At 36.6% G+C, this 27,885-nt stretch overlaps 2 protein-coding genes across 5 annotated transcripts in view; one reads left to right on the top strand and one right to left on the bottom strand.

The window, feature by feature from the left end:
* Positions 1–61: 61 nt before the first annotated feature.
* On the bottom strand, positions 62–26,303 carry LOC106878289 (mitochondrial inner membrane protein Mpv17). The gene is made up of 7 exons (XM_014927471.2): positions 26,120–26,303; positions 22,004–22,116; positions 11,524–11,613; positions 10,361–10,456; positions 3,748–3,780; positions 1,496–1,548; positions 62–164 (listed from the first exon to the last, which is right to left on the bottom strand). The coding sequence occupies exons 1-7, from the start codon at positions 26,301–26,303 to the stop codon at positions 80–82; spliced, it is 654 nt and encodes a 217-aa protein (XP_014782957.1). The 3' UTR covers positions 62–79.
* A 30-nt stretch (positions 26,304–26,333) lies between these two features.
* Positions 26,334–27,885, top strand: part of LOC106878288 (KICSTOR subunit 2) — a 56,382-nt gene continuing 54,830 nt past the window's right edge. For all 4 annotated transcript variants that reach the window (XM_089348695.1, XM_089348694.1, XM_052966601.2 and 1 more), the window contains exon 1: positions 26,334–26,469. The gene's annotated coding sequence lies outside the window, so the exon portion shown is untranslated. The remainder of the gene's footprint in view (positions 26,470–27,885) is intronic.

Below are 27,885 nucleotides of genomic sequence, written 5' to 3'. Positions count from 1 at the left end.
CATTTTTCTTCTGAGTGACTTTAGATGAATTCTTTGTTTTAATGAAAACTAACAGCCATAATATTTTTCTGTATTAGCTTTATTTATTACATTCAACAGTGTCTTTCGTCTTGTATGCCAAATAGGTATTCCATCCAACAGCTGTAGTGTTCACGACCAGGATCCTGTGGTGTAAAGAAATAGGTTGTCAGAATTTCAGATTAATAAAATTGAGCTCATCATCATCGTTTCACGTCCGCTTTCCATGCTAGCATGGGTTGGACTATTTGACTGAGGACTGGTGAAACCAGATGGCAACACCAGGCTTCAATCTAATTTGGCAGAGTTTCTATAGCTGGATGCCCTTCCTAACGCCAACCACTCAGTGTAGTGGGTTCTTTTACGTGTCACCCGCACGAAGGCCAGTCAGGCGGTACTGGCAACGGCCACGCTCGAAATGGTGTCTTTTATGTGCCACCCGCACAAGAGCCAGTCCAGGGGCACTGGCAACGATCTCGCTCAAATCTTTTTTCTTGTGAAAATGTGAGGGAAAATAACTAGTTTTCCACATATTAATGATTGTCAGTCAAGAGAAACTTGATAGATAGTTTTAGGTAATGTCTACAGAACAGTTCCATTAATTTTGGTTGAATTATAAAAATACCTAAGTTTAATATATTCAGGATTAAACCAAAACCGTCTGCTCTAAGAAACAGACGAGATCAACAGAGAAAGAGTTAGGCAGTGATATACAAAAAGAACAGACATATGTAACAGTGAGAAGAAACATATATAAGCTTGCTCAACTTCAATTTTTGTTTTTTAATATTTATGTAAATTAGAAAAATATAAACATTCAAAGATGAACAAGCTTATATACAAATACATAGACATATGTCCGATAAAACATAAAGGCAACATTACTTAAGGGACACAATTTGTGTTTCTATACACACATGCATATGTGTTTGACAGGTTTATAGTACTAAAGAGAGAAAGGAAAGAGACAATGAATAATTAAACAAGACTAATTGTTGTACTATCATTAGCAGAGAGGCGGTACATTGCCAGGCACCAGAGAGGAACAGTTAGAAGTAACATCAGCATAGTCGGCTGCAGGAGATGGGTGATGTTGGTCTTGGTCTCAGTGGAGGTGGATGAGGCATTGGTTACATTAGCAACAGGAGCAGGTGCTGGCTGTGCATTCTGCCCTTCCTGGGTGGCATTAGTAGCAGATTCAGTGCCATCTAGTGGTGGAGATTTGGCTGTCACTGATGAAGCTGTTTGACTGTTTAGGCTTTGAAAATTCGCAGCTTAACGTTTGCTACTTTACAAATATGGCAGAAATACAATAGAAGGTATGGAGTAATAATGCTGCAATATCCAAGCATAGAATGTTTCATAAAGAGTAAATTAGAAGTGGATACATTATTTTTCCTTTACTGCATGCATTACTTTGAGTTAGGTGTATTGGAAATACATTGATCAGCTAAAGCTATTTTAACATTTCACTTACCTATATTGAAATGGTATGAAATAGAAGTTGCATAGCTGTACAGCAGGCCAGAGCTGAAAGACAGATTTCAATTAATGCTAATTGAGTGTGAGAAAACCTGGTCATATTTGGAGTCTTTTCATTTACTCATGCATACATTCAGTTGTGAATTGTTGGTCTAGGAGACTCATCATATATAGCCAGGCTCTAGACCCTGTAATTAATGAAATCGGGGTTCATAATGGACAGCTTGTCTAGAATGGATGCTGTAGTACTGGTACAGTTAGATGGGTATCTCTTTTACCGTATTACTGTTCGTAACCAGTGGGGCTTTATATTTGTATTAATGAGTAAAAATTTTGAAGGCTGATTTTACAACTTCATTCCCATGAAGTCCAATGATTTTTGCAGACTTAGACCACAATTCCAATTTTTTCCTTTTGTAAACTGAAAGGGAGGTTGCAATTTTTCAGACACTAAACAGCAGTTTGTCTTTCTGCCCTGCATTAAGCATTTCAATTTTTTTATACCCATAAATCCAACTTGACTCCTTTTGTCTGTTTGCTACAAGAATCTTGTTGATTATACAGTTTTGATCATTGGACGAAACTGAAAGGCATGATTTTTGTAGTTCTTTGTCAACCATATTTTGATTGTACTATCTCCAAGCTTGTCTGCTTAATTATATGTTGACAAGACAAACACAGAATTTTCCCATTGGAAAGTACTAAAAATGTTTACCTGATGAAGGAATTTTAACTTACACTTGGGTATTGCAATACTTGTAAGGGCTAAATGAAGTAAAATATTGAGAATTGCTCCTACCTACTAGCTTAATGCAAAAAATAGAATCTTATCTAACACTGGCTCTATTTTTGTCCTCAGTTGTCTTGGATGTAAAAATAGCTTCTTTCTCACTGATTGGAGATAAATAGTATAAAAAAATATTTTGAAAGTGCAGCTATTTTATTCTCGTCAGTTATTTGACTGTGGTCATGCTGGAGCACTGCCTTTTAGAAATGATTTATAAAAAAAAAAGGTTGGCAATGCAAAGAATTCAGTAATCTGAAAGCTATTTGTTTTTAAATATAGTCTAATTACTTTCTAAAGCTACCTTTATAGATTTTCAGTTAACTGTATGATTCAATCACATCTCTATAGGTAGGGCATGGTGTTCACTTATAAACTTAGTACTAATACATTTGGTGTTATGATGTCCCTATCGGCAATTAATGTACATACCAGTTGCTAAGAATGTGATTAATGTTAAAAATTGGTATATCTAATTGTCATACGGCTAAATTCAGTGGCTAATGAAGTAATGTTCATTTCATGGATGGTTGGATGAGGTGTGAAGAGCAAAAACTGAAATATGCATATACACCTATTATCTATTTTTCTATCTTCAGTTGTGTTTACATTGTATTTATGTGAAATGTAAATTTCAGTGCTGGCTCTAATTTCTATACAAAGTCCATAGAAATAACTTTAAAAAAAGTGAATTGCACTAACACTGGGACACAGTATTGACTTAAAAGCCTTTAATATACTCAGTTGTATTGTTGCATAATGAAATACAGTTCCCTTCCAGCAATTAATTAGTCAACTGAAACTGGATTTACCTCAAGCTTATGGCAGCACAGTATTGAATGTTTCCATCTAATTCTATTATGAATCCATTGAGTTGAGATTAAGGAATAATGTGCATATGTTTATACTGGATAGGGTCAGAAGATTTCATTTTGTCAGATATTGACTTTTTAAAATTTGCAGTGACATTGCTTTTGAGATCTAATTGGGTTTATCTTTATCACTACAAGTCATCCTACTAGAAATGTTCTACAGTTTAACCCTCTAAATAAGACTACAGGTCTTCACTATGTGCCTTGCTGAACACATGAGCATAACACTTTCTGGGCAACAAAAGTTTTGGAGAGATTTCGTAAACAAACTTTTTATTAGTGGCTTTTGGAACATATGGTTCTTAAATAATGCAAAGATATTTTAAAATAAGAATTTTTATAATAGAACCAAAAGTGGGTTAGTAATCACTAGTAAAATACATACTTTAATGTTTTTTCTGGCTTATAAAAATTTGAGCTTTTGTCAGGAGTACATGCATAAATTTACAAGAGGGCTTTCTTAATGTTATTTTTCTCTTTAATTATACAAGTTGAAATGGTCCCTTTAAATTTTTATAGATATTACAATCAATTTTAATAAATTTTACAGATATTACAACAATCAATTTTAAAGAATGAAAAAATACTCACTTGGTAATTTGACATTAAAACCGGTTTGAAATTCTGCAATAGAATAGAGAGGATTGTCAAAAGTAAATACATTACACTTTTTCTAACATTCAATTAATCCTTAGATATATAATACATTATGAAAACCTTGATGTATTGAACAAAAGTCCATGTTGAGTTTGCTGGATGTATTGTCCCCATTGTTTGTGCCACCATGCAGTACGCAAGCCAAGTGAGTGCATAATCTGTGGCCTCTGCCAGAAATGTATCCAGCTCAGTTATTTGTATCTTTACTTCATTGGAAACTAAACCCTGCTTGCGAAGACCTGTTGGGGCAAGTGAAATCGAAACTAATTGAACCATATTCGATGACTGGCACCTGTGCCAGTGGAGCACTAACAGCACCATCCAAGTGTGATCATTGCCAGAGCAGCTGTCTGGCTTCCATGCTAGCACCATTTGAGCAGCATCGCTTTACTGGCATGTTAGAGGATCATTCAAGCGAGGTCATTGCCAGTGCTGCTGGACTGGCTCCTGTGCAGGTGGCACGTAAAATACACCATTTTGAGTGTGGCTGTTGCCAGTACCGCGTGACTGGCCCTCGTGCTGGTGGCACGTAAAAGCACCCACTACACTCTTGGAGTGGTTGGCGTTAGGAAGAGCATCCAGCTGTAGAAACTCTGCCAGATCAGATTGGAGCCTGGTGCAGCCATCCGGTTCACCAGTCCTCAGTCAAATCGTCCAACCCATGCTAGCATGGAAAGCGGACGTTTCCTTTTTATAAGGAAAAGGTTGACTGATCTCAAAGTTTCATCACACTGAAGGCAAGCATGTACTTTTCAAAAAGTTATTAAATGATCCTTCAGTTAAATTGTTTTTATATAAACTGACATAGCAAACATTAATACTAACACACACACACATGTATCATGATCATCATCACTTAATATTCATAAGATGGCTTGACAAGATCTGATGGGTCGAAGGACTACATATGCCAATGTCTGCTTTGGCATGATTGGATGCCTTTCCTAACATCAAATCACTTTGCAGCATGTAATGGGTACTATTTTCATGGCACTAGCACTAGTGAGATTCCCATGTAGTTTACAAGACTAGAATCCTCTTTGACTGAGTACAGAAGAGAGAGAGGTGATATGCTAGAAGAGGGGTCAAAATATGAGAGGAGGGACCAGAACACAAAAGGTTCTGTTGACAACTATGAGAATCTATTTACAGTGTGCTCATAGTATGTACTCCTCCATTGTGTCTATTACATATGAGCTTACTGTTAGTCTGCCTGTGATTCTAATATACCTCTAGCATGTCCATAGCTTTTCTTGGGTACAGTGTATGAAGTTTATACATAATACTTTAATGCATACCAAGCAAAGGCATCAGGATTCTGTCTTCTTTCTCTTTACTAGTGTTCTGATTTTAGTTTTGATCACGTAACTTTGATTGTCTCGATTGCTGTTATTTGCCTACAGTGTAACTGCATAATTCTGTTCTGTTTACAGCACGTGTTCAGTGTTAGTTTTTAGTCAAGACTTGCAACTCACTGCATAAATCTTATTGTGTTAATTTAGTTATGCTTACAATTAACAATTTTTTTTTGTATTGTAGATTACTGTATTTTTAGTGGATTAAAACCTTTTAAACTTAGATATTCCAGTTTGGGTTTATAACAATTTAATCAATAATAGCTAGAGGGAGAGAGAATGGACAGCAAATTTATAAAACCAAATTTGTTCACTGCTGATCCAAGTTTGAGTCAAGCTTCAAAAGAATGGAAATATTGGTTCAGGACTTTTATAAATTTTTTAGAATCATTTCCTGCTGAACTGCCTAGCACTGATGTATGCAAGTTTAGGTGTTTAACCCATTTGTTACCAACCCAGCTGAAACTGGCTGTGTAGTACAAATGTCTTATTTTCATAAGTTTTGAATTAAAATCTTCCACCAAACCTTAGTCACAATTTATGTTCATAACACTAACTTAATGATAACTAAGTTATTTTACTAAATTCTTTGTTATATTTAAAATAATTGGAAAGAAACACAGAGCATCTCAAAATAAATACGGTAACAAAAAGGTTAATAGTACACACAGATAAAGACGATTACAAACTCATGAGAATTATGCAGAAGCAGTTCAAACTCTGGAGAGACTGTACGTGAAACCCTTGAACATTATTTTTGCGAGACACCTTTTGATGGCATGCAAAACAGAACCAGGTCAATCAGTTGACGACTATTTACAGAAATCGAAAACGACTAGCTAAAGATTGTGGGTACAGAGCAGTGGATGCTGAGACTCACAAAAATGAAGTTGTTCGTGACACATTTATCTTGGGATTAACATCATCTTCAACTCGCCTTAGACTTTTGGAAAATGTTCAGGATGTGGCGATAGCCTTAGAAGCGATATTTAACTAAGCTCATGCTGGAAGTTGCTCAAAGGAATTTTGAAGTGTATAATAGTCAGACTGCTATAAACAGCCAGGGAAGCTGTTTGTCAATGTTTATTCCATGTGAAGAAAACAAAATCTTAATTCCTGACGGAAACACAGCTTGTGCAGCGACAAAACGAACTAAAAAATCCTGCACCTTTTGCGGATCTAATGATTTTCATTTGAGGTTTAAGTATCCCGCTAGGCAGAGCAAGTGTTACAAATGTGGATATTTTTGTCATTTTGCTAAAGAATGCTGGTCAAGTAACTGCAAAAATTTTGATAAAAAATCAGCAGCTCTTGATGATGGCAACTTTGCCACGGTTTTATGTCAAGGTGGAGCTGCTACTAAAGTTAGTTATACAATAACAGTCGAGGGCATGAAAGCACTTGCTTTGATTGATACCGGCTCTACTATGAATCATATTAGCAAAGACTTTGCAAAAAAAAACAACAAATTATTGGTGAAGTCCGAAAGGAATGAAATTAATATGGCTGTCAATGGAAATCATTCCCAAAGTGACAGCTATTATTTATATGGGTTCAATTGAATTTCAAAGAAGAATTTACGAGCAAGTAAAGCTGATGGTACTTGATAATTTGTTTGTAGATATAATTTTAGCACAAAATTTCTTAAAACAGCATCAACATGTACAAATTACCTTTGACGGCAACAAGCCCCCATTACATTTGGGAGCTCTTTGCATTAAAAGTGACATTACACCGAGGTTGTTTGAAAATTTAAACTCTGACTGTAAACTCATAGTTACGAAATCGAGAAGACAGTCTACCAATAATGAAAAATTTATTGCTGATACTATAAGCCAAGATCTGGCAGAAGGGGTAACTGAACTCAGTGTTTCTCCCTGGCGAGCCCAGGTATTGGTAATATCAGGAGAAAATCATTGCAAGAGACTGAGTATTGATTATAGTGAAACTATAAATAAGTTTACACAATTAGATGGATATCCCCTGCCAAATATGCAATGACATAGTCACAAAAATAGCTCAATTTAACTATTTTAGCACACTAGATTTCAAAAGTGCATATCATCAAGTTGAGATTCCAGTTGAAGATCATCGGCCTTACATGGCTTTTGAAGCACAGGGAAAATTGTATCAAAGCAAACGTATTACTTTTGGACTTACAAATGCAGTGCCCTGTTTCCAGAGAGTGATCGATAATATAATCGAGCCATAATTGCAGGGCTACTTTTGTATATATCAACAACATAACAGTGTGTGGTAAATCAAAGAAAGAACATGATCGAAATTTAAAACATTTTCTTCAAGTTGCTAAATACTAATTTAACTTTTAATGATGCCAAATGCATTTACAGCACTACACTAATTCGATTGCTTGGCTATGAAATCCAAAATGGTAACTTGAAACCTGACCCTGACCGGATAAAACCCTTACTAGTACTACCTATTCCTAGTACCCATGAAGTATTAAGTCGAATTGTTGATCTATTTGCGTATTATTCCAAAATTCTCTAAACCATTGGTTGATACTAAATAGTTTCCTTTGAGTGAACAAGCTTTGTCAAGTTTAAAAACTTTACGAGATGATTTAGCAAATGCTACCTTAAAAGTGATTGATGAAAGCCTTCCTTTCTAAATAGAAACAGACACATTGGAGGTAGCTATATCTGGCATTTTACACCAAAATGGAAAGCCAGTTGCATTTTTTCAAGGACCCTCAACCCAAGTGAGCGTTGTTATTCTTGCATTGAAAAAGAGGCGACAGCAATGGTGGAATCTGAGAAAATGGTCTCATTTTCTTCTTGGACATAACTTCACACTAATAACTGATCAAAACAATGTTACTTTTATGTTTAAATGTCAAAAGTGCAATAATCCTAAAAATGAAAAGATAATGTGTTGGCGAATCGAACTAGTCCAGTATAAATTTGATATCATTTACCGCCAAGGCAAGTTTAAAGTTGCATCGGATGCTTTATCGCGTACCTATTGCGCAGCTACGACTGTGTCATCCTGGGATCACACGATTGTTTCATTATATTAAAGTTAAGAATTTACCATAATCTGTACCAGTGACACGTAAATAGCACCATTTGAGCATGATCGTTACCAGCGTCGCCTTACTGGCATATGAAAAAACATTCGAGTGATGTTGCCAGTGCCGCTGGACTGGCTCGGGTGCAGGTGGCATGTAAAATACACCATTTTGAGCATGGCCGTTGCCAGTACCGCCTGACTGGCCCTTGTGCCGGTGGCACGTAAAGGCACCCACTACACTCTCAGAGTGGTTGGCGTTAGGAAGGGCATCCAGCTGTAGAAACTCTGCCAGATCAGATTGGAGCCTGGTGCAGCCATCTGGTTCACTAGTCCTCAGTCAAATCATCCAATCCATGCTAGCATGGAAGGCAGACGTTAAACAATGATGATGATGTAAAGCGTATAACTAACAATTGTGTAATATGTTGTGAGATGAAGCCTCACTTTACTAAAATCTCTGTTTCGTCAGTAATTAAATCTACTCAAGCTTTTGAAAGATTAAGTGTTGATTTTAAAGGACCCCTACCTTCAGTGTCAAAGAACCATTATTTTTTAACTGTTGTGGATGAGTATTCACGTTTTTCATATATTTCTCCATGCGCTGATACTAGTGATCATTCTGTTATTAGTAATTTGAAGGTTTTGGTTAATCTTTTCAGTTTTCCTGCTGTTATTCATAGTGATAAAGCTAAATGTTTTGTATCTAAAGAACTTAAACAATTTCTGTATGATAGGGGTATAGTGATTACTCATTCTACTGTATGCAATCCTCATGGAAATGCTCAACGTGAAAGGTATAATGGAGTAATATGGAATTCCATTAAACTGGCCTTATACAGCAGAAATTTACCAGTTTCTCAAAAGGAAGTTGTGCTTGCAGAAGTTTTACATTTGCAACGTTCATTATTATGCATGGCAACTAATGAGACCCCGCATGAGAGATTCTTTAAGTTTCCTAGACGTTCTATGTGTAGTGTTTCCGTTCCTACTTGGTTAAAGCAAGGAACTGACAAAGTGTTTGTTAAATGACATGTACGCAATAAGTATGATCCGTTAGAAGATGAAGCCCAATTGGTACAAATTAACCCTAACCACGGGAGGGTACAGCACCCGGATGGATGTGAAAGTACTGTGTCCATTAGAGATTTAGCTCCTACTGGCAAAACAACTTAGGAGTATTAGTCAAGTAAGGATCAAACTGATGCTGCTGACATTGATTCTGCTCAAGTGCATGAGCACTGTGGTGGTTATTCGGAGACCATGATTGATTCTGTCCCACCTATACCAGCTCAAGAACCAGAACCTCAAACTACTTTGCACTGGCGTTCATCCAGAACAAAATAGGTTAAATTTATGATTGATGATGTGTTACGCTTAAGAAATGCCTCATTACGTTGTGATTGGCTCATATTTATGTTTATATTTTGCATTTTGTTGGTTAATTGTTCATTTTTTTAGTGGAGAAAATGTGATTTTAGTTTTGATCATGTGACTTTGATTGTCTCGATTGCTGGTGCAACTGTGCAGAGTTCTGTTCTGTTTATGGCACAACGTGTTCAGTGTTAGATTTTAGTTAGTCGAGACTGTATCAACCCGCTGCATAAAACAGTTATTGTGTTGAAGTTTAGTTTTGCTTACAATTTAACAATCTTTTTTCTTTTGTAGATTACTGTATTTTTAGTTGATTAAAACCTTTTAAACTTAGATATTCCAGTCTGGGTTTATAACAACCAGATTTATATTGTAACCCCTCAGTTCAAGATTTAGCTTTTATGTTTAGAATTTCCCCACTAATTTCACTATAAGAACTAAATTATCAGCATATAAAAGTTTCCATAGGCAACCGGTTTAAAACCCTCGGTAATGGCCTGTAGGATAATGATAAATAGGAGGGAACTGAGGATTGACCCTTGATGGACCCCCTACCTTTATATTAAATTCATTTCTGAAATCATTGACTTTCACTTTACTAACTGCACCTTTGTACATAACCCGCACAGCCCTCACAAGCTATTCATCGATGTGTGTGAGTGTATCTAACATAACACTTAAATATTAGTTGAATCATTGCTACCATTAGACTGATGCTATCAATTTATGACAGTTTCAGATATTCCTCTTAGTATATTCAGAAAGAGATATTCTTAGAAGATATATACCTCAACAACTTTATTTTTACTATAATTCCATGTATTTCCTTTCAGTAACTCCATTCCACAAATAAAAGTAGCAAGAAAAACTGGGGCAAAACACATCTAGAAGAAAGTAAAAATTGAAAAGTAAGAGTATGAAATTTATTTTTCATAGTAGGCATAAAATAAAGTAATGTAAAACAATAGAAATTTCAAGGAAAATCTTGTAGCAATTAACTATAATCTTATAACAAGTTATAATCAATTTGACTGCTTCTAGTATAATCCTGGGTGGAGATGGGAGAAATGATAATGTCAATACTAGAAGGATTTGAATATAGAAGTGAAAGTACTGTAAGAAATTTAGTCCAGCACTCTACAAATTCTGCTCATTCAGCACATTGCAATCTTAATATTTTCAAGTGTTGTGGCAAGCACCAAAGTGCCAAAAGTATGAATATGATGCATCAAGATATAATGTAATTTTGTTTCTTAGGTGAGGTTATTCCACTCCACCTACACCAGAGAAAAGCTTCAACACTTGCATTTTCTATTTTCTCTAAAATATTAATCTTTTTTTTTTTACTCAAAAAGGAACCAATATCAAAAATGTTAAGGGTTCTATAGAGAAAGGTAAGACCTGGAATGCTGTATTTGGTAGGTTTAAATACCAGTTGAAGCAGTACAATTCAATTACATTGCTAATGCCCATGGAAAAATCTGAATATTACATAATTTTCTTACCCAATTATAGAAATTTATGGCATTTTGCTGGAGTAAGAAGTTAACAAGAAACCTATCAGCATTTGAAACAATGCAAAGTAACTTTTCAAAAATTCTTTTTCAGTTAATAATTGTTAAAGGTGGTTATAATTAATTACATTGACTCTAGTATATATTACTAGTTCTTATAAAATTAAGTATTATAATGTATTTAATGATGATGATTTTGTTTCTTTTTTACATTGATAAAGCACATGATAAATAAATTTATTTTATCAACAAAACAGAGGAATGGTAAAGTCAGCCATGGCAAAATTTGAACTCACAACCTACAGAAATAAAACAAAATATTGCAACAATTTGTATCTGGAATTCCTTCTTCAATCACTTCAACATATTTTTTATTTTATATCAACAATACAGGTAACAAACTATGATATTTAACTTTATTTATTAAAATAACATACCTGATCTGCAACTAATTTAAAAAAAGCTGTCTTTTTCCCAACACCAAACAGTCTTTCCATTATCAAATACCATGTTCGTAAAGTAGGACCCTAGAGAAAATTAAAAAACTCAAACATTTTATTATTAAATACATTAATAAAAGTTGTTAATGGAATAAATATCAATACAACCAAATAAGGTGTTAATATTGGTTTAAAATTTTAACACCAAGGCCAAGTAAGATGTTAATAATATTGCAAGTTGCAGGTGGTGAACTGGCAGAATCATTAGCACATGAAACAAAAAAAATACTTAGTGGTATTTCGTCTGCCGTGAGTTTACTGGTCGGATGTGTTATTACTCGCTGCGATTTTTTTTAGTATAACGCCACTATTTTTTGGTGGGCGTAGCTGAGATGGAGAAAATGAAGACGTATGCAGCAGCGACGGGGAGTCGAGCTTCCGTCGTCCTAGGCCTGCTGAAGCAATATGAAATACATTGGAATGAAGACATGGCTGAGAAAATTGAAAAATATAAAGAAATGATAAAGAAGGAGGGGCCAAACGTAAAGTTGACCCCATCAGAGGAGGAAAAGACGAAAATGGAAATTGGAGTCGTGGAATATAAATCCTTTTCAAGGAAAAATAAAAGAATAGAGAGTGCAACGAAGGAGGAGGTGGAGGAGTGTTTGAAGGAATTGCAAGAAGATGTGTTGTTTTTTACAAGAGGCAGGACATACGCGTCTGTAGTGATAACGTTTGTATCGGAGGAGGCAGCAAAGAAATGCGCCAATAAAACACTAGCCAAAGGAAATTGGATGCTCTTTCCCAATAAGTTGGGTAGACGTCCAACGTGGATTAGAGTGGGTAGGATCCCACCGAAAATAGAGTTGGAATGGGTAATGGCAGCAGTTTTTCCTGAAAGTGTAAGGATAGTTATGATAAGCAGAACCCAACAAATAAATTGCTGGGGGTATGGATTGAATGTGCTTTTTATAGCAAGTCAGAAAGTTTATAGTGACATACCAGAGACACTGGAGCTGCCTAACGAGGACAAACTGGACATAATGTTGGAGGGGAGACCTCCAAAGTGCTACGAATGTGGTAAAAGAGGTCACATTAGAAGAAGGTGCCCAGAAATAATGGAAAACAAAGAAATGGAAACGCAAGAAGGCGTGATAGAGGAGAAGAAACAGTCACAAGAAGAGGAGCAGATAGCTGATTTTGAGGAAGCTAAATCAAGGAAGAGAGAAAGGAGGAGTTCATCGCCGAAAGTCGAACAAGGGAAAAAATGCAAATCACAGGATCAAGTGGGATCACTGAGGAAAGAAGATAATAGCAGCAGAACATTACCACAGAATCATACAGTCTCACAATCGCACAGACATACAGATACACAGATGCATAAACACACAGACATACATACACTGGGAAGCGAAGAAGATAACGCAGAGTTACAGAAACCTAAAAGCACAGAACCTGAAAACACAGACACACAAACACAACATGCAGACTTACAGTCACACAAACATGCAGAACCACAGACAGATAAACACACAGATATACAGTCACAAAGAAATATAGAACAGACACATGGTAGTACAGAATCACAAAAACAAAAAAGAACAGACATACAGACGCAGGAGGTACATAGGAACGGCATATATTTGATGTCATATCGATACACACAAAAAATAGAGAAGAAGATATCCAAAATAAAAGACATTGTCAAAGTGGACCTCGCGGACCATTGCGAGATGGATTTTAATAGAAAAAGAAAAGTATAAAAAATTAAAAGAGACTTTCCCGACAGATATAAACCCACTGGGGCCCGAGGTGAATTTCGAACCCAGCGCTCCAGTGGTGAACTACGAGGAAATAAAAGATTATATAAAATGGTGAGTAGTTTTATTTTGGATAAATTATTGAGATAATTTTGAAAAGAACTATCGAAGACTGTGAAAGGAACTATTAAGAACTGTTGAAATAATTGAAATAACGCGGCCGCCCCGGGGTGGGGATGGGGTGGCCGTCCCATCATCATTGTTTAATTTCATTGTTCCATTCTATCATGTGTTAATTGTCCCCGCATGTGTGTATTGTCCCATCTGTGTTTGGCCCCTTGTGGGTAATAAAGAAATTGGTATTTCTTCTGGCCTTGCAGTCTAAGTTCAAATTTTGCCACAGTTGGCTTTTCTTTCATCGTTTTGGGGATCAATAAAATAGGATACTGGTTGATGGAGTTGATGTAATTAACCAGCACTGGAGTTGATGTAATTAACCAGCCCTCTCCCACCAAATTTCAGGCCTTGTGCCTGTAGTAGAAAGAGTTACTCTAAGTGTTGCAACATATAACATTACAGTAATAACAAATGAAAGAAATTTTATTTTATTAATTTGGAGGAAAAAACACTGAATGATGTATCAATAATCTTGAGAACTATTTTGAAGAAGAAAAATCTGAATAAATTATACTCTTTTACTTGTTTCAGTCATTCGACTGTGGCCATGCTGGAGTACTGCCTTTAGTCGAGCAAATTGACCCCAGGACTTATTCTTTGGAAGCCTAGTACTTATTTTATCGGTCTCTTTTGCTGAACTGCTAAGTTACAGGGACGTAAACACACCAGCATCGGTTGTCAAGCGATGTTGGGGGGACAAACACAGACACACAAACATACACACACACACATACATATATATGACAGGCTTCTTTCAGTTTCTATCTACCAAATCCACTCACAAGGCTTTGGTTGGCCTGAGGCTATAGTAGAAGACACTTGTTTCTTTATTGCCCACAAGGGGCTAAACATAGAGGGGACAAACAAGGACAGACAAAGGGATTAAATCGATTACATCGACCCCAGTACGTAACTGGTACTTAATTTATCAACCCCGAAAGGATGAAAAGCAAAGTTGACCTTGATGGAATTTGAACTCAGAACGTAACGGCAGATGAAATACCACGAAGCATTTCGCCCAGCGTGCTAACGTTTCTGCCAGCTCGCAGAAGACACTTGCCCAAGGTGCCACACAGTGGGAATGAACCCGGAACCATGCAATTGGCAAGCGAGCTACTTACCACACACCCACTCCTGCGCCTTTAAGTAAAAAATTATAAATATAATTATAAGTAAAAAAAGTAAATTTATTTTTTTAAACAGTTCGGTTTCTTTAGTCTGACAGTCATGTAACCAGTTTTTGATACACAGGCAAAGTTCAATTGTCATCTGACATATTTCCTACACTGATTGGTAATTAATATTAGATATTTTAAGAAGTGAAGGTTAGATAATGAACTTAACAAATTATCTCTGTTGATTACATGTAACAGAAATGTCTTCCCACTATCAAAAGTGAGAAAGAAAAAAAGACATCTAATGATGCATTTGAAATGAAGGTTTCAAAGCAGTATCTTATTTTCTGGACTTATAAAATATATGGTTGTTCACATTTATGATGAGCTTCCAAAATGTTTTAACAGAAGAAATTGATGGCTATCACTATGGTAAGTTGTTCTTGTAAGATAATGATAATAATTATTGATATAATATTTTCAATAGTTTTATGTTTTTGTTGCATCACCTGGTACACCTGTCTTCTGAGGTTTGTATAGAGTAGTTTCAATGCAATGTAGATGTGTGTGAATATACTATATCAGTTCTGCTTTGTTGATTTTTAGAGGTATTTCAGTGTTTCTTCTGTTTTGCTATTGTGTTGGATATAATTATTACAATTAAGATTGATTGTTGGAAAGGTAAACAAAATTCTTGTTGCATTAATTCATGTTTTTTTGCACTCAAAGTTAAATACCACTCTGGTCAACTTTGCTTTTTGTTGTTCTTGAATAGATAAAATAAGAACCAATCAAGCATTGGAGTTGATGTAATTGACTCTCCCCCTTTCCCACACATGCACATTTGTGACCTTGTGCCTATGTTGCAAATCATTGTCATTATTAATTATTAGGCGTAGGAGTGGCTGTGTGGTAAGTAGCTTGCTTACCAACCACATGGTTCCGGGTTCAGTCTCACTGCGTTGCACCTTGGGCAAGTGTCTTCTACTATAGCCTTGGGCCAACCAAAGCCTTGTGAGTGGATTTGGTAGACTTGGTAGACTGAAAGAAGCCAGTCGTATATATATATATATGTGTGCGTGTGTTTGTCCCCCCAACATCGCTTGACAACTGATGCTGGTGTGTATACGTCCCCGTAACTTAGCGGTTCGGCAAAAGAGGCCAATAGAATAAGTACTAGGCTTCCAAAGAATAAGTCCTGGGGTCAATTTGCTCGACTAAAGGTGGTGCTCCAGCATGGCTGCAGTCAAATGACTGAAGCAAGTAAAAGAGTAAATACAGTAAGCTGACAGAGGTTGGAGAATACTTTTCTGAATAACTCTTTCTTTAATTTTTTACTTAAGAAGGGAGCTAGTGCCTATGACTTCTCACAGGGCCTCCAAGACAGTGGGGAAGAAGGAGGAAGCTATTCTCAAATTAGAATTTGGCCTGACTGCTTGCAGCAGAATGGATTCCACTAACAGTACACAAGGTGCCTGGTGGTGATACTAAATTGAGCAATGAGCTATGCCCACTAGCCAAGGAGGCCATGGTAAGATTTTTGAACTCAGAACATGCAACACCTTTAACAAATGTCTTCTACTATTAAGGCCTTGTGAGTGGATTTGGTAGAGGGAATCTGAAAGAAGCTCATACACACACACACACATATATATATATATATAAAGAGAGAGAGAAGAGCAATCTGTGTATCATACTTAAAGCAGATACACCATTTAAAACCTGATAAACTCCAGTATTCGTTTCAAGGAAGTATCTTTTATAAATGTATACTGTTGAAAAAACACAAATATATCAGTAGCAAATATGTATTCCTGCCTCTGATTTTTGTCAGTAGCAAGTAGCAACTAGCAACCACATGCTGAAACAAAATCACCCACTACTGATATAATAAATGAGTAATTAACAAAATCACTGATGTTGCAATTAGCTAGCAGGCTGAATAACATTCGTTATACACAATAGAAGCATTAATAGTTCAAAATAGAGCAATCGGTGTATCATTCTTATACATCATTGAAAGCCTAGTAAATTGTGGTATTCTTTTTCAAGATAGCATCTCTTATAGAAATATAGGGTTAAAAAACACAGAAGTATGTCACTAGCAGACAAAAATCGTCCAAATAGTAAACATATGTATTGATATCTAGTTCTCCCAGAACAGTAGAACTAGATCTTAATACACGAGTATGCATATATTATTTTGATTGACCGAAAAGTTACAAAACTGACTGAAGAACTGAGTTTCATGCTACACACACACACAAACACATGGAAACTCATTTACCTGCAATATATGTTAAAAGTACAGAAGAAAAGTAATCAAAATTATATTTCGGTTAACATGTGTCGTCGTAAAATAGAGTAAGTAAATTGTCCTTAAAAAAAAATTAAAGTATATTGTCATAGCAACCAAAAATGGTGACTGACACCCAAATATTTCATAAAACATGTTTGATATTAAATGGGTGAGCTTCCTATGTGGGTCTTAGCAACTTCTATGTTCATAAATCTGTTTAACATTCACTCAATTTTGTTGATTCAAACAATGACAACATCCATACACAAACTTTAGAACGGCGATGGGTGCTTGCCAAGAATTTAGACAAGCGTGTGGGATTAGTAACAATTCATTTATATCATATCTTCATGAGCATGTATGGCGAAACAAATTTCAAGATCGTAGAAACCTATTCACGAATCTCATTTCATCCATCAATGACTTGTGTTTCTTAGTAATGTGATCGTTTTCATCTTATATAAAATATATGCATGGTTTTAATGTTAGATTAAATATATGTACGCTTATGCATGAGATACAGTGTTTATTTGAAATTACGGAATGATATTGTCGTCACTTCTGGTTTCTATCGAAATATGCTTTTATTTCTTCAGGACAATTTACTTTTATTATTTTACGACGCTAAACTGCATGTTAACATGTTGGTGATTGTAGTTTTTCATTACTATGTGGTCCCTTCCGTTTTGTATCGGACGGAGGTTGTTTGTTTAGGTACACATTCGTCAACTTCACCCAATAATGAAAATATTATTATATATGTGAAAAAAAAAATTATATTTAGACTCTTGTATTTATGTACCTCATCCCATTTGATTGAAAAAATTGAGAAAACTTTTTAGACAACTGAAAAGAAATCCGAAAGAACGTTTTAGTAAGATGTGAAATACTGTTACTTTAATTTTTGGGGGAATGAAATATTATACCAATACTTTATTCGGGTATTATATAATAGAATCGAAATACACTATTTTTCGATTTTTTTACACGAGCATAAAACAAATATATAAAGCTCGATCGAATTGATCATCATTTTTATTACTTTTTAGTATCATTTCCGAGGGATGACAAGCGAAGTTGCGCCATCATCACTGACTTAAAAATGCTAAGGGACGCAACTTATCGGAAAGCATTTTGTCCGGCTCCCTAACAAGTCTGTTCCTTCAAACTAATTTTGAGTTTATAACTTCCAGAGATGACATGTAGATCTATGAGGCCATCGATGGAGCTTTTACGTGGTTAATCGACCTGCTATAAACAACAGCCAAATCTCCCTCAACTCCCACTCTACTGCCTTGAAAATGGTAGGATATCGAACATAATGTATTCCTACTGTTAAGACCAAATGGTCATAGCTAGAGCGCTTTTGGTTAAAGGTCTGCTAAAGAAGAGTTGACTTGCGCTAAACGACATCACAGAGATCAAATAACCAAAAGATCGGCCAGCTATTGTTATGACTAAAACCTCTGCTTTTGTTTAAATTTGTCTAGTGGAAGCCTCTCCTCCCACAATTCACACAACTATACAGTAGGAAAACGGTACAAAGAAATACAGCTAATAAGCAAAATGAGAAGTGTGTGCACTCCTTCAATTATACACTGTACCAGGAAACACTAGTGTTACCATGTAAACATTTTTGAGACGACTCAAAACAGCATTACAGCAGGTGACTGAGGTTGAGGTACTGGGGCAGCACAGCGCCCCCAGGACGCTAAAGTCAAAAACATCTAAAATGCTACCAGTTGAAATTTTTCAATTCTTAACAGTATTTCAGTGTCTTATTCTGTTCAGCTACGGAAATAGTAACCCTCTACTCTCGCACGCACCACCACCATCCCTTCACTGCAGTATTAAAGATATGCACTGATGCAAAAGAGTCGCTGACAGTGACATTCCATATTTCCAGTCTTCCATGAAAAACAAGTCTGGCTATGGAAAAATGTTACCTTGCTTGGAAACAGGTGAGGGTTGGCCACAGGAAGGGCATACTGTGTAGAAAATATGCTTTAACAAATTGTCATGAAAAAATAGATGTTGCATGAATAATGATATCATCATCATCATCTTCATTTAATGTCCATCTTTCATGCTGGTATGAGTTGGACAGTTTGACAAGACCTGGTGAGCTGCAGTGCTATATTGTGCTCCATATCAGCTTGATAGGGTTTCCATGGCTGGATGTTCCTCCTAACACCAACAACTTTTTTACAGTAGGGTGCTTTTTTTTTTTAACATGTTTATACATGTATATATATAAACATATAAATATTTATCTATTACTTGTTTCAGTCATTGGACTGTGGCTATGCTGGGGCACCACCTTCTATTATACATACACATATATATAAAACAAAGTTATTTTATTCCACACAGGTAGAAATATGCTACTCCAAGTTGAGGGGACTTTGTCTTGTCTTACTAGTTACTCAGTGACCCTGTGCTGGTACTACAAAAATAGTACCCAGTACACTTTGTAAAGTGATTGGCATTGGGAAGAGCATCAAGCCATAGAAATCAGGCCAAAACAGACAATAGAGCTTGGTACAGCCCTCCAACTAGCTAACTCTTGCCAAACTGTTCAACCTATGCCAGCATGAAGAATGGCTGTTAAATGTATGTATGTGTGTGTATATATATATATATATATATATATATATATATATATAAAACCTTCCCAGGCAAAGAATGTACTGCTCAACATAGACTAGTAGTTAGTGACTTCAGGATCAGGGCTAAATGGATGCCTAGAAGACGACCAGCATGGAGAGGAAGGGTCTGGAAGCTTAAAGATCCTGCGAATGGACAGAGATTTAGAGACGTATTACTCGAAGCCTTTGACGAAATAGAAGGGGTTATAGCATCACATGATGTGGAACACAATTGGAGGTTTCTACGGGACAACCTGCTGAGAGCCACTGACCAGATCTGTGGATGGTGCAAAGTCCCCTCTCGACCCAAGGTAACATGGTGGTGAAATAATGTGGTTGACAGGGCTATTAGAGAAAAGAAACAGGCTTGGAAGAACAGTGGTAGCAGGGAATTGTATCAGACTGCCAGAATGGAAGCTAGGAGACAGATTTATTTAGCCAGAGGGGAAGCAGATAAGAAAAAAATTGCCAATGTTCTGCACTGTGAGGACCAAAGACTTGAGGTATTTCGTGTTGCAAGACAGTGTGTGAGAGAGGATCGTGATGTCGTAGGAGAGAAATGTGTCCCCATGGATGATAGTTCACTTGCACTAAACAAAGCTGCAAAGAGAGAGGTTTGGAGACGCCACTATGAAAGATTGCTCAATAAAGAAAATGAATAGGAGAAAGAGAGTCTGCAGAATGTCGACCCAACAGAGGGACCAGCTATCCGAGTACCTTGGTAGATAAAGCAATTAAGAGTATGAAGACAGGAAAAGCCCCCAGCCCATCAGGAATCACCACAGAGATGCTCAAAATATCTGGTGGTGTCAGCTATAGCCTAGTCAACCGTATAGTTAACCAGGTGATATATGAAGGAGTCATACCCAATGACTAGTGTAGCAGCACCATAGTCAACTGCTACAAAAGTAAAGGTGACGCTTTCGATACAAATAATTACAGAGATATCAAGTTGTTGGATCAGGTAATGAAGGTCATGGAGAGGGTCATAGCCCAACTTTGACAAGGTCCCCTTATCCCTTATCTGGTGGTCAATGAGGAAACTAGGGATAAAAGAATGGTTAGTGAGAGCTGTGCAAGCCATGTACAGGGATGCTGTCAGTAAGGTGAGCATTGGCAACAAGTACAGGCAATAACACAGGAATTCAGGACAGGATGCCCCTGGGAGCTCCTCTATGCTGATGACCTTGCTCTAATTGTTGAGTCACTATCAGAACTAGAGGAGAAGTTTTGGGTGTGGAAGCAAAGATTAGAATCGAAGAGCCTTAGAGTCAACCTAGCTAAAACCAAAGTCCTAATAAGTAGGAAGGTAGAAAAAACACAAACCCCTTCAGGTAGATGGCCCTGCTCAATCTGTAGAAAAGGCGTAGGTAGAAACTCTATAAGATGTACCCAGTGCAAGCTATGGACACATAAGAGGTGCAGCAATATCAAAGGCAATGACTAGTGACCGAGGCCTTTGGAAATATGCTGTGTGCGAGAAGACCCGGCAAGACAAGTGAGACCATAACCCATGGCCTTTACCAGGGGTGTGGCCAGCCCACTTATATGTACCTTTCCTTCTTTGGACACTAAATTCTGCTTGCGAAGACCTGTTGAGGTATGTGAAATCGAAATTCAACGAAATTCAACGACTGGCACCCATGCCAACCTTCCTTCATTGGACACTAAACTTAGCTTGCGAAGACCTGTTGGGGCAAGTGAGATCGAAATTGAATCAAATTTAATGACTGGCACCTGTGCCAGTGGTGCGCTAACAGCACCATGCGTGCGGGATCGTTGCCAGAGCATCTGTCTGGCACATAAAAAACACCATTTGAGCGTGATCGCTACCAGTGTTGCCTTACTAGCACGTGAACAAAACATTCAAGCAGAGTTGTTGCCAGTGCCGCTGGACTGACTCCTGTGCAGGTGGCATGTCAAAAATGCCATTTGAGTATGGCTGTTGCCAGTACCACCTGACTGGGCCTCGTGCCGGTGGCATGTAAAAGCACCCAGTACACCCTCGGAGTGGTTGGCGTTAGGAAGGGCATCAAGCTGTAGAAACACTGTCAAATCAGATTGGAGCCTGGTGCAGCCATCTGGTTCGCCAGTCCTCAGTCAAATCATCCAACCTATGCTAGCATGGAAAGCAGGCGTTAAACGATGATGATGACGGTGATGATGAAAGCAAGGAAAAGAAGTCAAAACTATGATGATGATGATTTCTCCACAATTCATAATATAAGTACCATTTATATACTGGGTAGATTCAATGAACTATAGCCTTCCTTTGTAAGTTTGTGGCTTTGTGTTAACGTGAGAATGTCAATTTGGGTGTCAGTAAACGTGATAAAAGTGTAGATTGGATTTGAACCTAACCATTTAAATATGCAACTAACTTTAGGAGTACAAAAGAAAATGAAAATATATATTTTCTAATGGATAGTGGGTATAAATAATTAATCAAAGGAAAATATAAATGATAAAAACACTTACCACATAAACTGTCCCAAAGAAACCAAAACGAGCAGTTCTGATTATACTGTAATTTTTTCCTTTGCGTTCAACAAAAGTTTGGGATATAAAATCTCCAAGGCTCATTAATGTAGCTGATAAAAAGAAGATCGTACACATACATATATATTTTCTATAATATTATTCTGCTTGAATACAATATTTGATTCCTCTTATACCCAGTTTTTCCCTCAGCATATTTGTACTATGCCATACATTGCACACCCGCAGGGCGTACTCAATTCATTTCTTTCCTGTTTTCTCAAATCCTCAGTATTGAAGGTCCATGTCTCACTACCATGCAACATTGCAGTTCTAACACAAGCAACATATAATCTGTCCTTCATTCTAAGAGAAAAGACCTTTGTTGCCAGTAGCAGTACAAACTCCTTGAACATTTTTTTCAATCTGTTCTTATTTTACAGTTCTACATTTAAGAGATGAGGAATTATGTACATCATTTACAATTGACGGATATTTGTCCTCATCTTGTTTGTTGTTAATACAACGTTTCGACTGATATACCCTCCAGCCTTCATCAGATGTCTTGGGGAAATTTCGAACCTGGGATCTCATTCCTAAGGTATTTTTCGATGTTATTATTATTATTATTATTATTATTCAGGTCACTGCCTGGAATCGAACTTGGAATCTTGGGGTTAGTAGCCACTGGCATATGGTGTAGTAGTTAAGAGCACAGGCTACTAACCCCAAGATTCCGAATTCGATTCCAGGCAGTGACCTGAATAATAATAATAATAATAATAACAACATCGAAAAATACCTTAAGAATGAGAACCCAGGTTCGAAATTTCCCCAAGACACCTGATGAAGGCTGGAGGGTATATCAGCCGAAATATTGTATTAAAAACAAACAAGATGAGGACAAATATCCGTCAATTGTAAATAATGTACTGTTCTTACTTTGGCCATTATACTTTGAGAACAACCACTTCCCTTGTTAGTTACATCTCTTAAGTAACAAAAGCTATCAACTACATCTTGTGAGGCATCTAGGCATTTAGCAGTATCTATTTCTGGTGTGCTCATAGTATGTATTTTTCCAGGGTATCTGTCACATACAAAACTTACTTTCTCCATTAATTCCACTACAATTCTAGTGTATCCATAGCTTATATTGGGATACTATATGGAGTTTACACCTACTCCTTTCCTTCCTTTCTTTGAAGATATCAGGCTTCTATCTTCTTTTCTATTTATTAAAACCTTGAGGCCTCTCAATTTTTTTGTTTAGTATCCATACCTGGAATTTTCAATCTCCCTTATAGATTCAGCTACGGGAACTAGATCATCAGCATATAGGAGCTCTCATTGGTATCCATCTTCAAACTCCTCTGTGATGGCTTGTAGGAATATGATGAAGAGGAGGGACTGAGGACTGAAATTTGACGGAACCCTATCTTTACACTAAAATCATCATTGAAATCCTTGTCAACTCTGATTTTACTTACAGTATCTTTGTACATAGCTTGTACAGCCTTCACAAGTCATCCATCTACACTTAGTTTCTACAGTGACTACCAAATTACTGAATGTACCTCTCAAATCAACAAAAGCCAGGAATAGAGGTTTATTTTTAGCCAAGTTTCTCCTGCAGTTGCCTCACTAGGAAGTTTGCATCTTTGGAATCTCTTTTGGGCAAGAAATCAGCTCATCTTGATCTACAATGTCATGAATCAATTGTGCTATGACCTTTATAACCAGATCTAATAATTTGATGTCTCTTTAGTTACTTCTCTTTAATGCATATCCTTTGCCATTAAACATTTTACAATGACACTGCTAAGCTAGTCATTGGGTATGACACCTTTCTGTATAAGTTTATTAACTATTCAGATGATGATCATTGGTCCTACATCAGCAACTATTTTGAGCATCTTTAAAACTATCTCTGTGAGCTTGCAGCTTTCTTGCTTTTCATGTCTTAAATTGCTTTATCTACCAAGCTGCTTTTGACTTGAATTGCTGGTCTCTCTGTGGTGTCAGAATGAAGTAAGCTCTCTTTACCCCATAAATTCTCCATATTCACCAGCCTTGCATAATAGCATTTCCATGCTACGTTTTTGTCTTACATAACTATGGTGAATATATCTTTATCGTTCTGAATACATTTCTCTCATATACTGTTTTGCAATCCTCAACACATCATGTCTTTCAATCTCATGTTGTAAGACATTCTAATTTCTTCCTTTCTGCCTCATCCATAACCAAATATATGCAGTTGTCTAGCTGCTCTTCTAGCCACTGTGTTAATACTCAACTGAATGACAGATGAGATACTGACTCTCACCAATATGCCATCCTACCATGTTTGGTACCCATTTCAAAGAACTGATGTGGCAACAGCATCCTGAGTATCTGTGTCTAAGAATAAAGAAAATAGCTGGTGTTGCTTCTACATCATTAACACCTCATGACCTGAGCTGATCAATAAAGGCCTAACATCTGGAAGCCCCTTGAATTTGTCTTAAGTCTCTCACTCTTCTCCTGATACCTAATGAGATGGATGTGTTCTATCTCTATGACTGCACTATTATACTGCTGTAATTAAATGTGAGTATACTTCAGCTTTTCCCTGATGCCACTTACACCTCTTACTACATGGATATCTTTCATTCTTAATTCCGTCCTCTCCACTCACATTTTACATTGATCACCCCTCTAAGCCACCAAATTATATCTCCTCCACCGCTTCAATACATCTGTCCCACATCCTTACAACTTATTCAACCATATTTCATCTACCTTTTGCTCAGCTTCTCTCTTTCTACCCGAGTCTGTTGTATCATCATTAAAATTCTGTGGCTGTTTACCATCTTACCCGCTTTTCATCTCCTGTCACTTACCCCTACTCATGTTTCATTGGTCACCCCTCCACCACCCTACCCAATTTCTACAGTTGTCACCTACTTTTATCTCTCCCCTACTTATCATCCTTCAAAATATGTTCCTTATAACATTCACCTTGTCACCCATTCTCTATATCATCATCATCATCATCGTTTAACGTCCGCTTTCCATGCTAGCATGGGTTGGACGATTTGACTGAGGACTGGTGAAACCGGATGGCAACACCAGGCTCCAATCTAATTTGGCAGTTTCTACAGCTGGATGCCCTTCCTAACGCCAACCACTCAGAGAACACTTCCTGTTCTCCTATTACTTCTACTCACCTTGTACCTTGTGGGTCTACCCTGACAACTCTTAACCACTATCTTTATCTCTTTCCAGTTCCATCCCAACCACTCTGTCTACTTTATAATTATAATGTGAGTTGAAATGTAACTCCCTTACAGCGAGAAACCGGTTCTGTTCTGGACCTCTTATCCCGTTGCATAAATTTGGCTTCCTCTCTACAGTAGCCATACTCAGTTGAAGGGGATCTTAGTCTTGCAGGCTGCATGGTAACCTCACTAGTGGCGATGCCTCCCCCCTTCCCACCGTCCCAAATGCAGCCAGAGCAAGCTGTAATGAGTTGGCATTAAGCTGACTACTCAACCACAGAAATTATACCAAAGCAGACACTGAAGTACAATACAGTTTTTGGACCTGTCACCCATGCCACCATTAAACACAGAGGTTAAATGATAGTGATGATAAATATATATAATATATATATATATATATATATATATACACACATACATATATATATATTATGTACGTATTTATCTATATACATACGCGCGCGCGTGTGTATATATATATATATATATATATATATATATATATATATATATCACACGCACATATATTTATGCGTGTATATATATACATACATATATATGTAACGGTTAATTCTTCGTTGCTGTCGAAGGTCATCAATTGTAACGGTTGTTATATATATATTTGCTGATCCCTTAATTATATATACACACACACACATACATTATATATATATATAAGAACAACAGTAATAGGCTTATTATATACAGTCGGCAAAATGAGTTAGCAACTTTTAGTTTTGTAACATTTAAACAATTCAGATCCAATAATTAAGGCAGAGAATTTGATTACATAATAGAAACGAGACATATCGGTTCAAATTATTAAATCTACTTTAAATAGAAATTATACCAGTCGTAGCGATCTGAGTCTTCCATGGATGAATTTCCAGAAGCTTTTGGTAGGATTTCCAAAGACCAGCCATACTAAAAAGTAAATAAATAAGTAAGTAAAGCGAGAACCCTTGGATGAAGATCGTGACTTTGCTCCTACAAGTTCTTAAGAAGCGAACAACAGAACAACGACGAAACTGCATGCATGTTTTAGGGTGTCTTCTCGTGTAAGGGGAGACGATGATGTTTTGATTTGTTGTTTATTCTGGTTAGGTTTGTTGTAAACACGCACTTGCTGGCAGTGGATAACTTCATACACAACCCATGGATTTTTAACAGAAATGTTACGAGAATTTTGAAGACAAAAAGGTGACTACCAGTGTTATTAGTATCATTGTTAGTTTATGTGTTTCTTTATTATTTGTTTAGTTGTTGTTCCTTCACTTGAAAGAACTTCGCCCGTATACAAGCTCTCTCAAAAATACACTCAATATGAACTCTATATACGCTTATGATACATGCATATGTAAAATTCTGAACAGTATATACAGGCGGATATATATATATATATATATATATATATATATATATATATGATTGCCCCCTCTAAACTGTCGCTAAAGCTGTCAAATCTTTCAAACCACACCGTTACAATCGTTAAAAAATGGGAAGGACTCGTGATATACAAACATGCGTAGGTATGCTTGCTTGCACGGAAACCTAAATGCTTTGACTTAATTTGATCGCAATGCTTGTAAAAGTATACTTAAGCAATGTTTGTGTGTGTATACACACACATCAATCTATAACAGAAACAAAAATAAATCTTGTTAATCATTATAGAATCCATATAAATATGTAAACAAAGTGCATATATATTTCATTTCAAAGTTTCAGCTCAGAGCTGCGGCCATGCTGATGCACCACCGTTATAAATATGCACTTTGTTTACATATTTATATGTCTGGATTTTGTAATGATTAACAGGATTTATCTTTGTTTTTGCATATATATATATATATATATATATATATGTTTGTATGTATGTATACACACACAAACATTGCTTATACGTTTGCAAGCATTGCGATCAAGTATGACCAAGCTGTTATTTGATAACATTTAGGTTTCCGTATATGCAAGCATACATACGTACGTATGTATGTTTGTATATCATGAGCCTTTCCCATTTTTTAACGATTGTAACCGTGTAGTTTGAAAGATGCGACAGTTTAGAGGGGACAATCATTATTAGCATAATTCACTAATTTTTACAAGGAAAACGTTAACAGTGACTTCGAAGTTTCCGTTTGCTCGTTGTCTCATCTGACAGTGTGATGACAGCGAGCAAACCTTAATTTGGAGGTCACAGTCAATCTTTTTCCTGTAAAAGAAATTGATATGTACTCTGCTAAAAAGTATTGAGTCGTCCTTCAGTTTAATTCTAATATATATAATTTTTATTTATAACTTGACGTGAAAACCAACATTAATGCGCATGTGTATATGTATTGTGTATATGTATGCTTGTTTGTAAGTGTATATGTATGTATGTATGTATGTATACATACATACATTGACACACGCATAATATTAATACACACACGTATATATATATATACTGTCTTGCCCACATACGTTTTGGTATTTCGCTGAATTTTGTTTGAGAGCCATTAGGTCTTAGTAGACACATGTGATCTATTTCTAGCACATTAAATGTCCACTTTAGTGGGCATCGTTATATATAAACATATATATATATATATATACACACACACACCACAT

The sequence above is a fragment of the Octopus bimaculoides genome, chromosome 3 (genome assembly GCF_046866305.1).
Source record: "Octopus bimaculoides isolate indiv1 chromosome 3, ASM4686630v1, whole genome shotgun sequence".
Lineage (NCBI taxonomy): Eukaryota > Metazoa > Mollusca > Cephalopoda > Octopoda > Octopodidae > Octopus > Octopus bimaculoides.
This window is presented reverse-complemented; position numbering and strand designations above follow the sequence as displayed.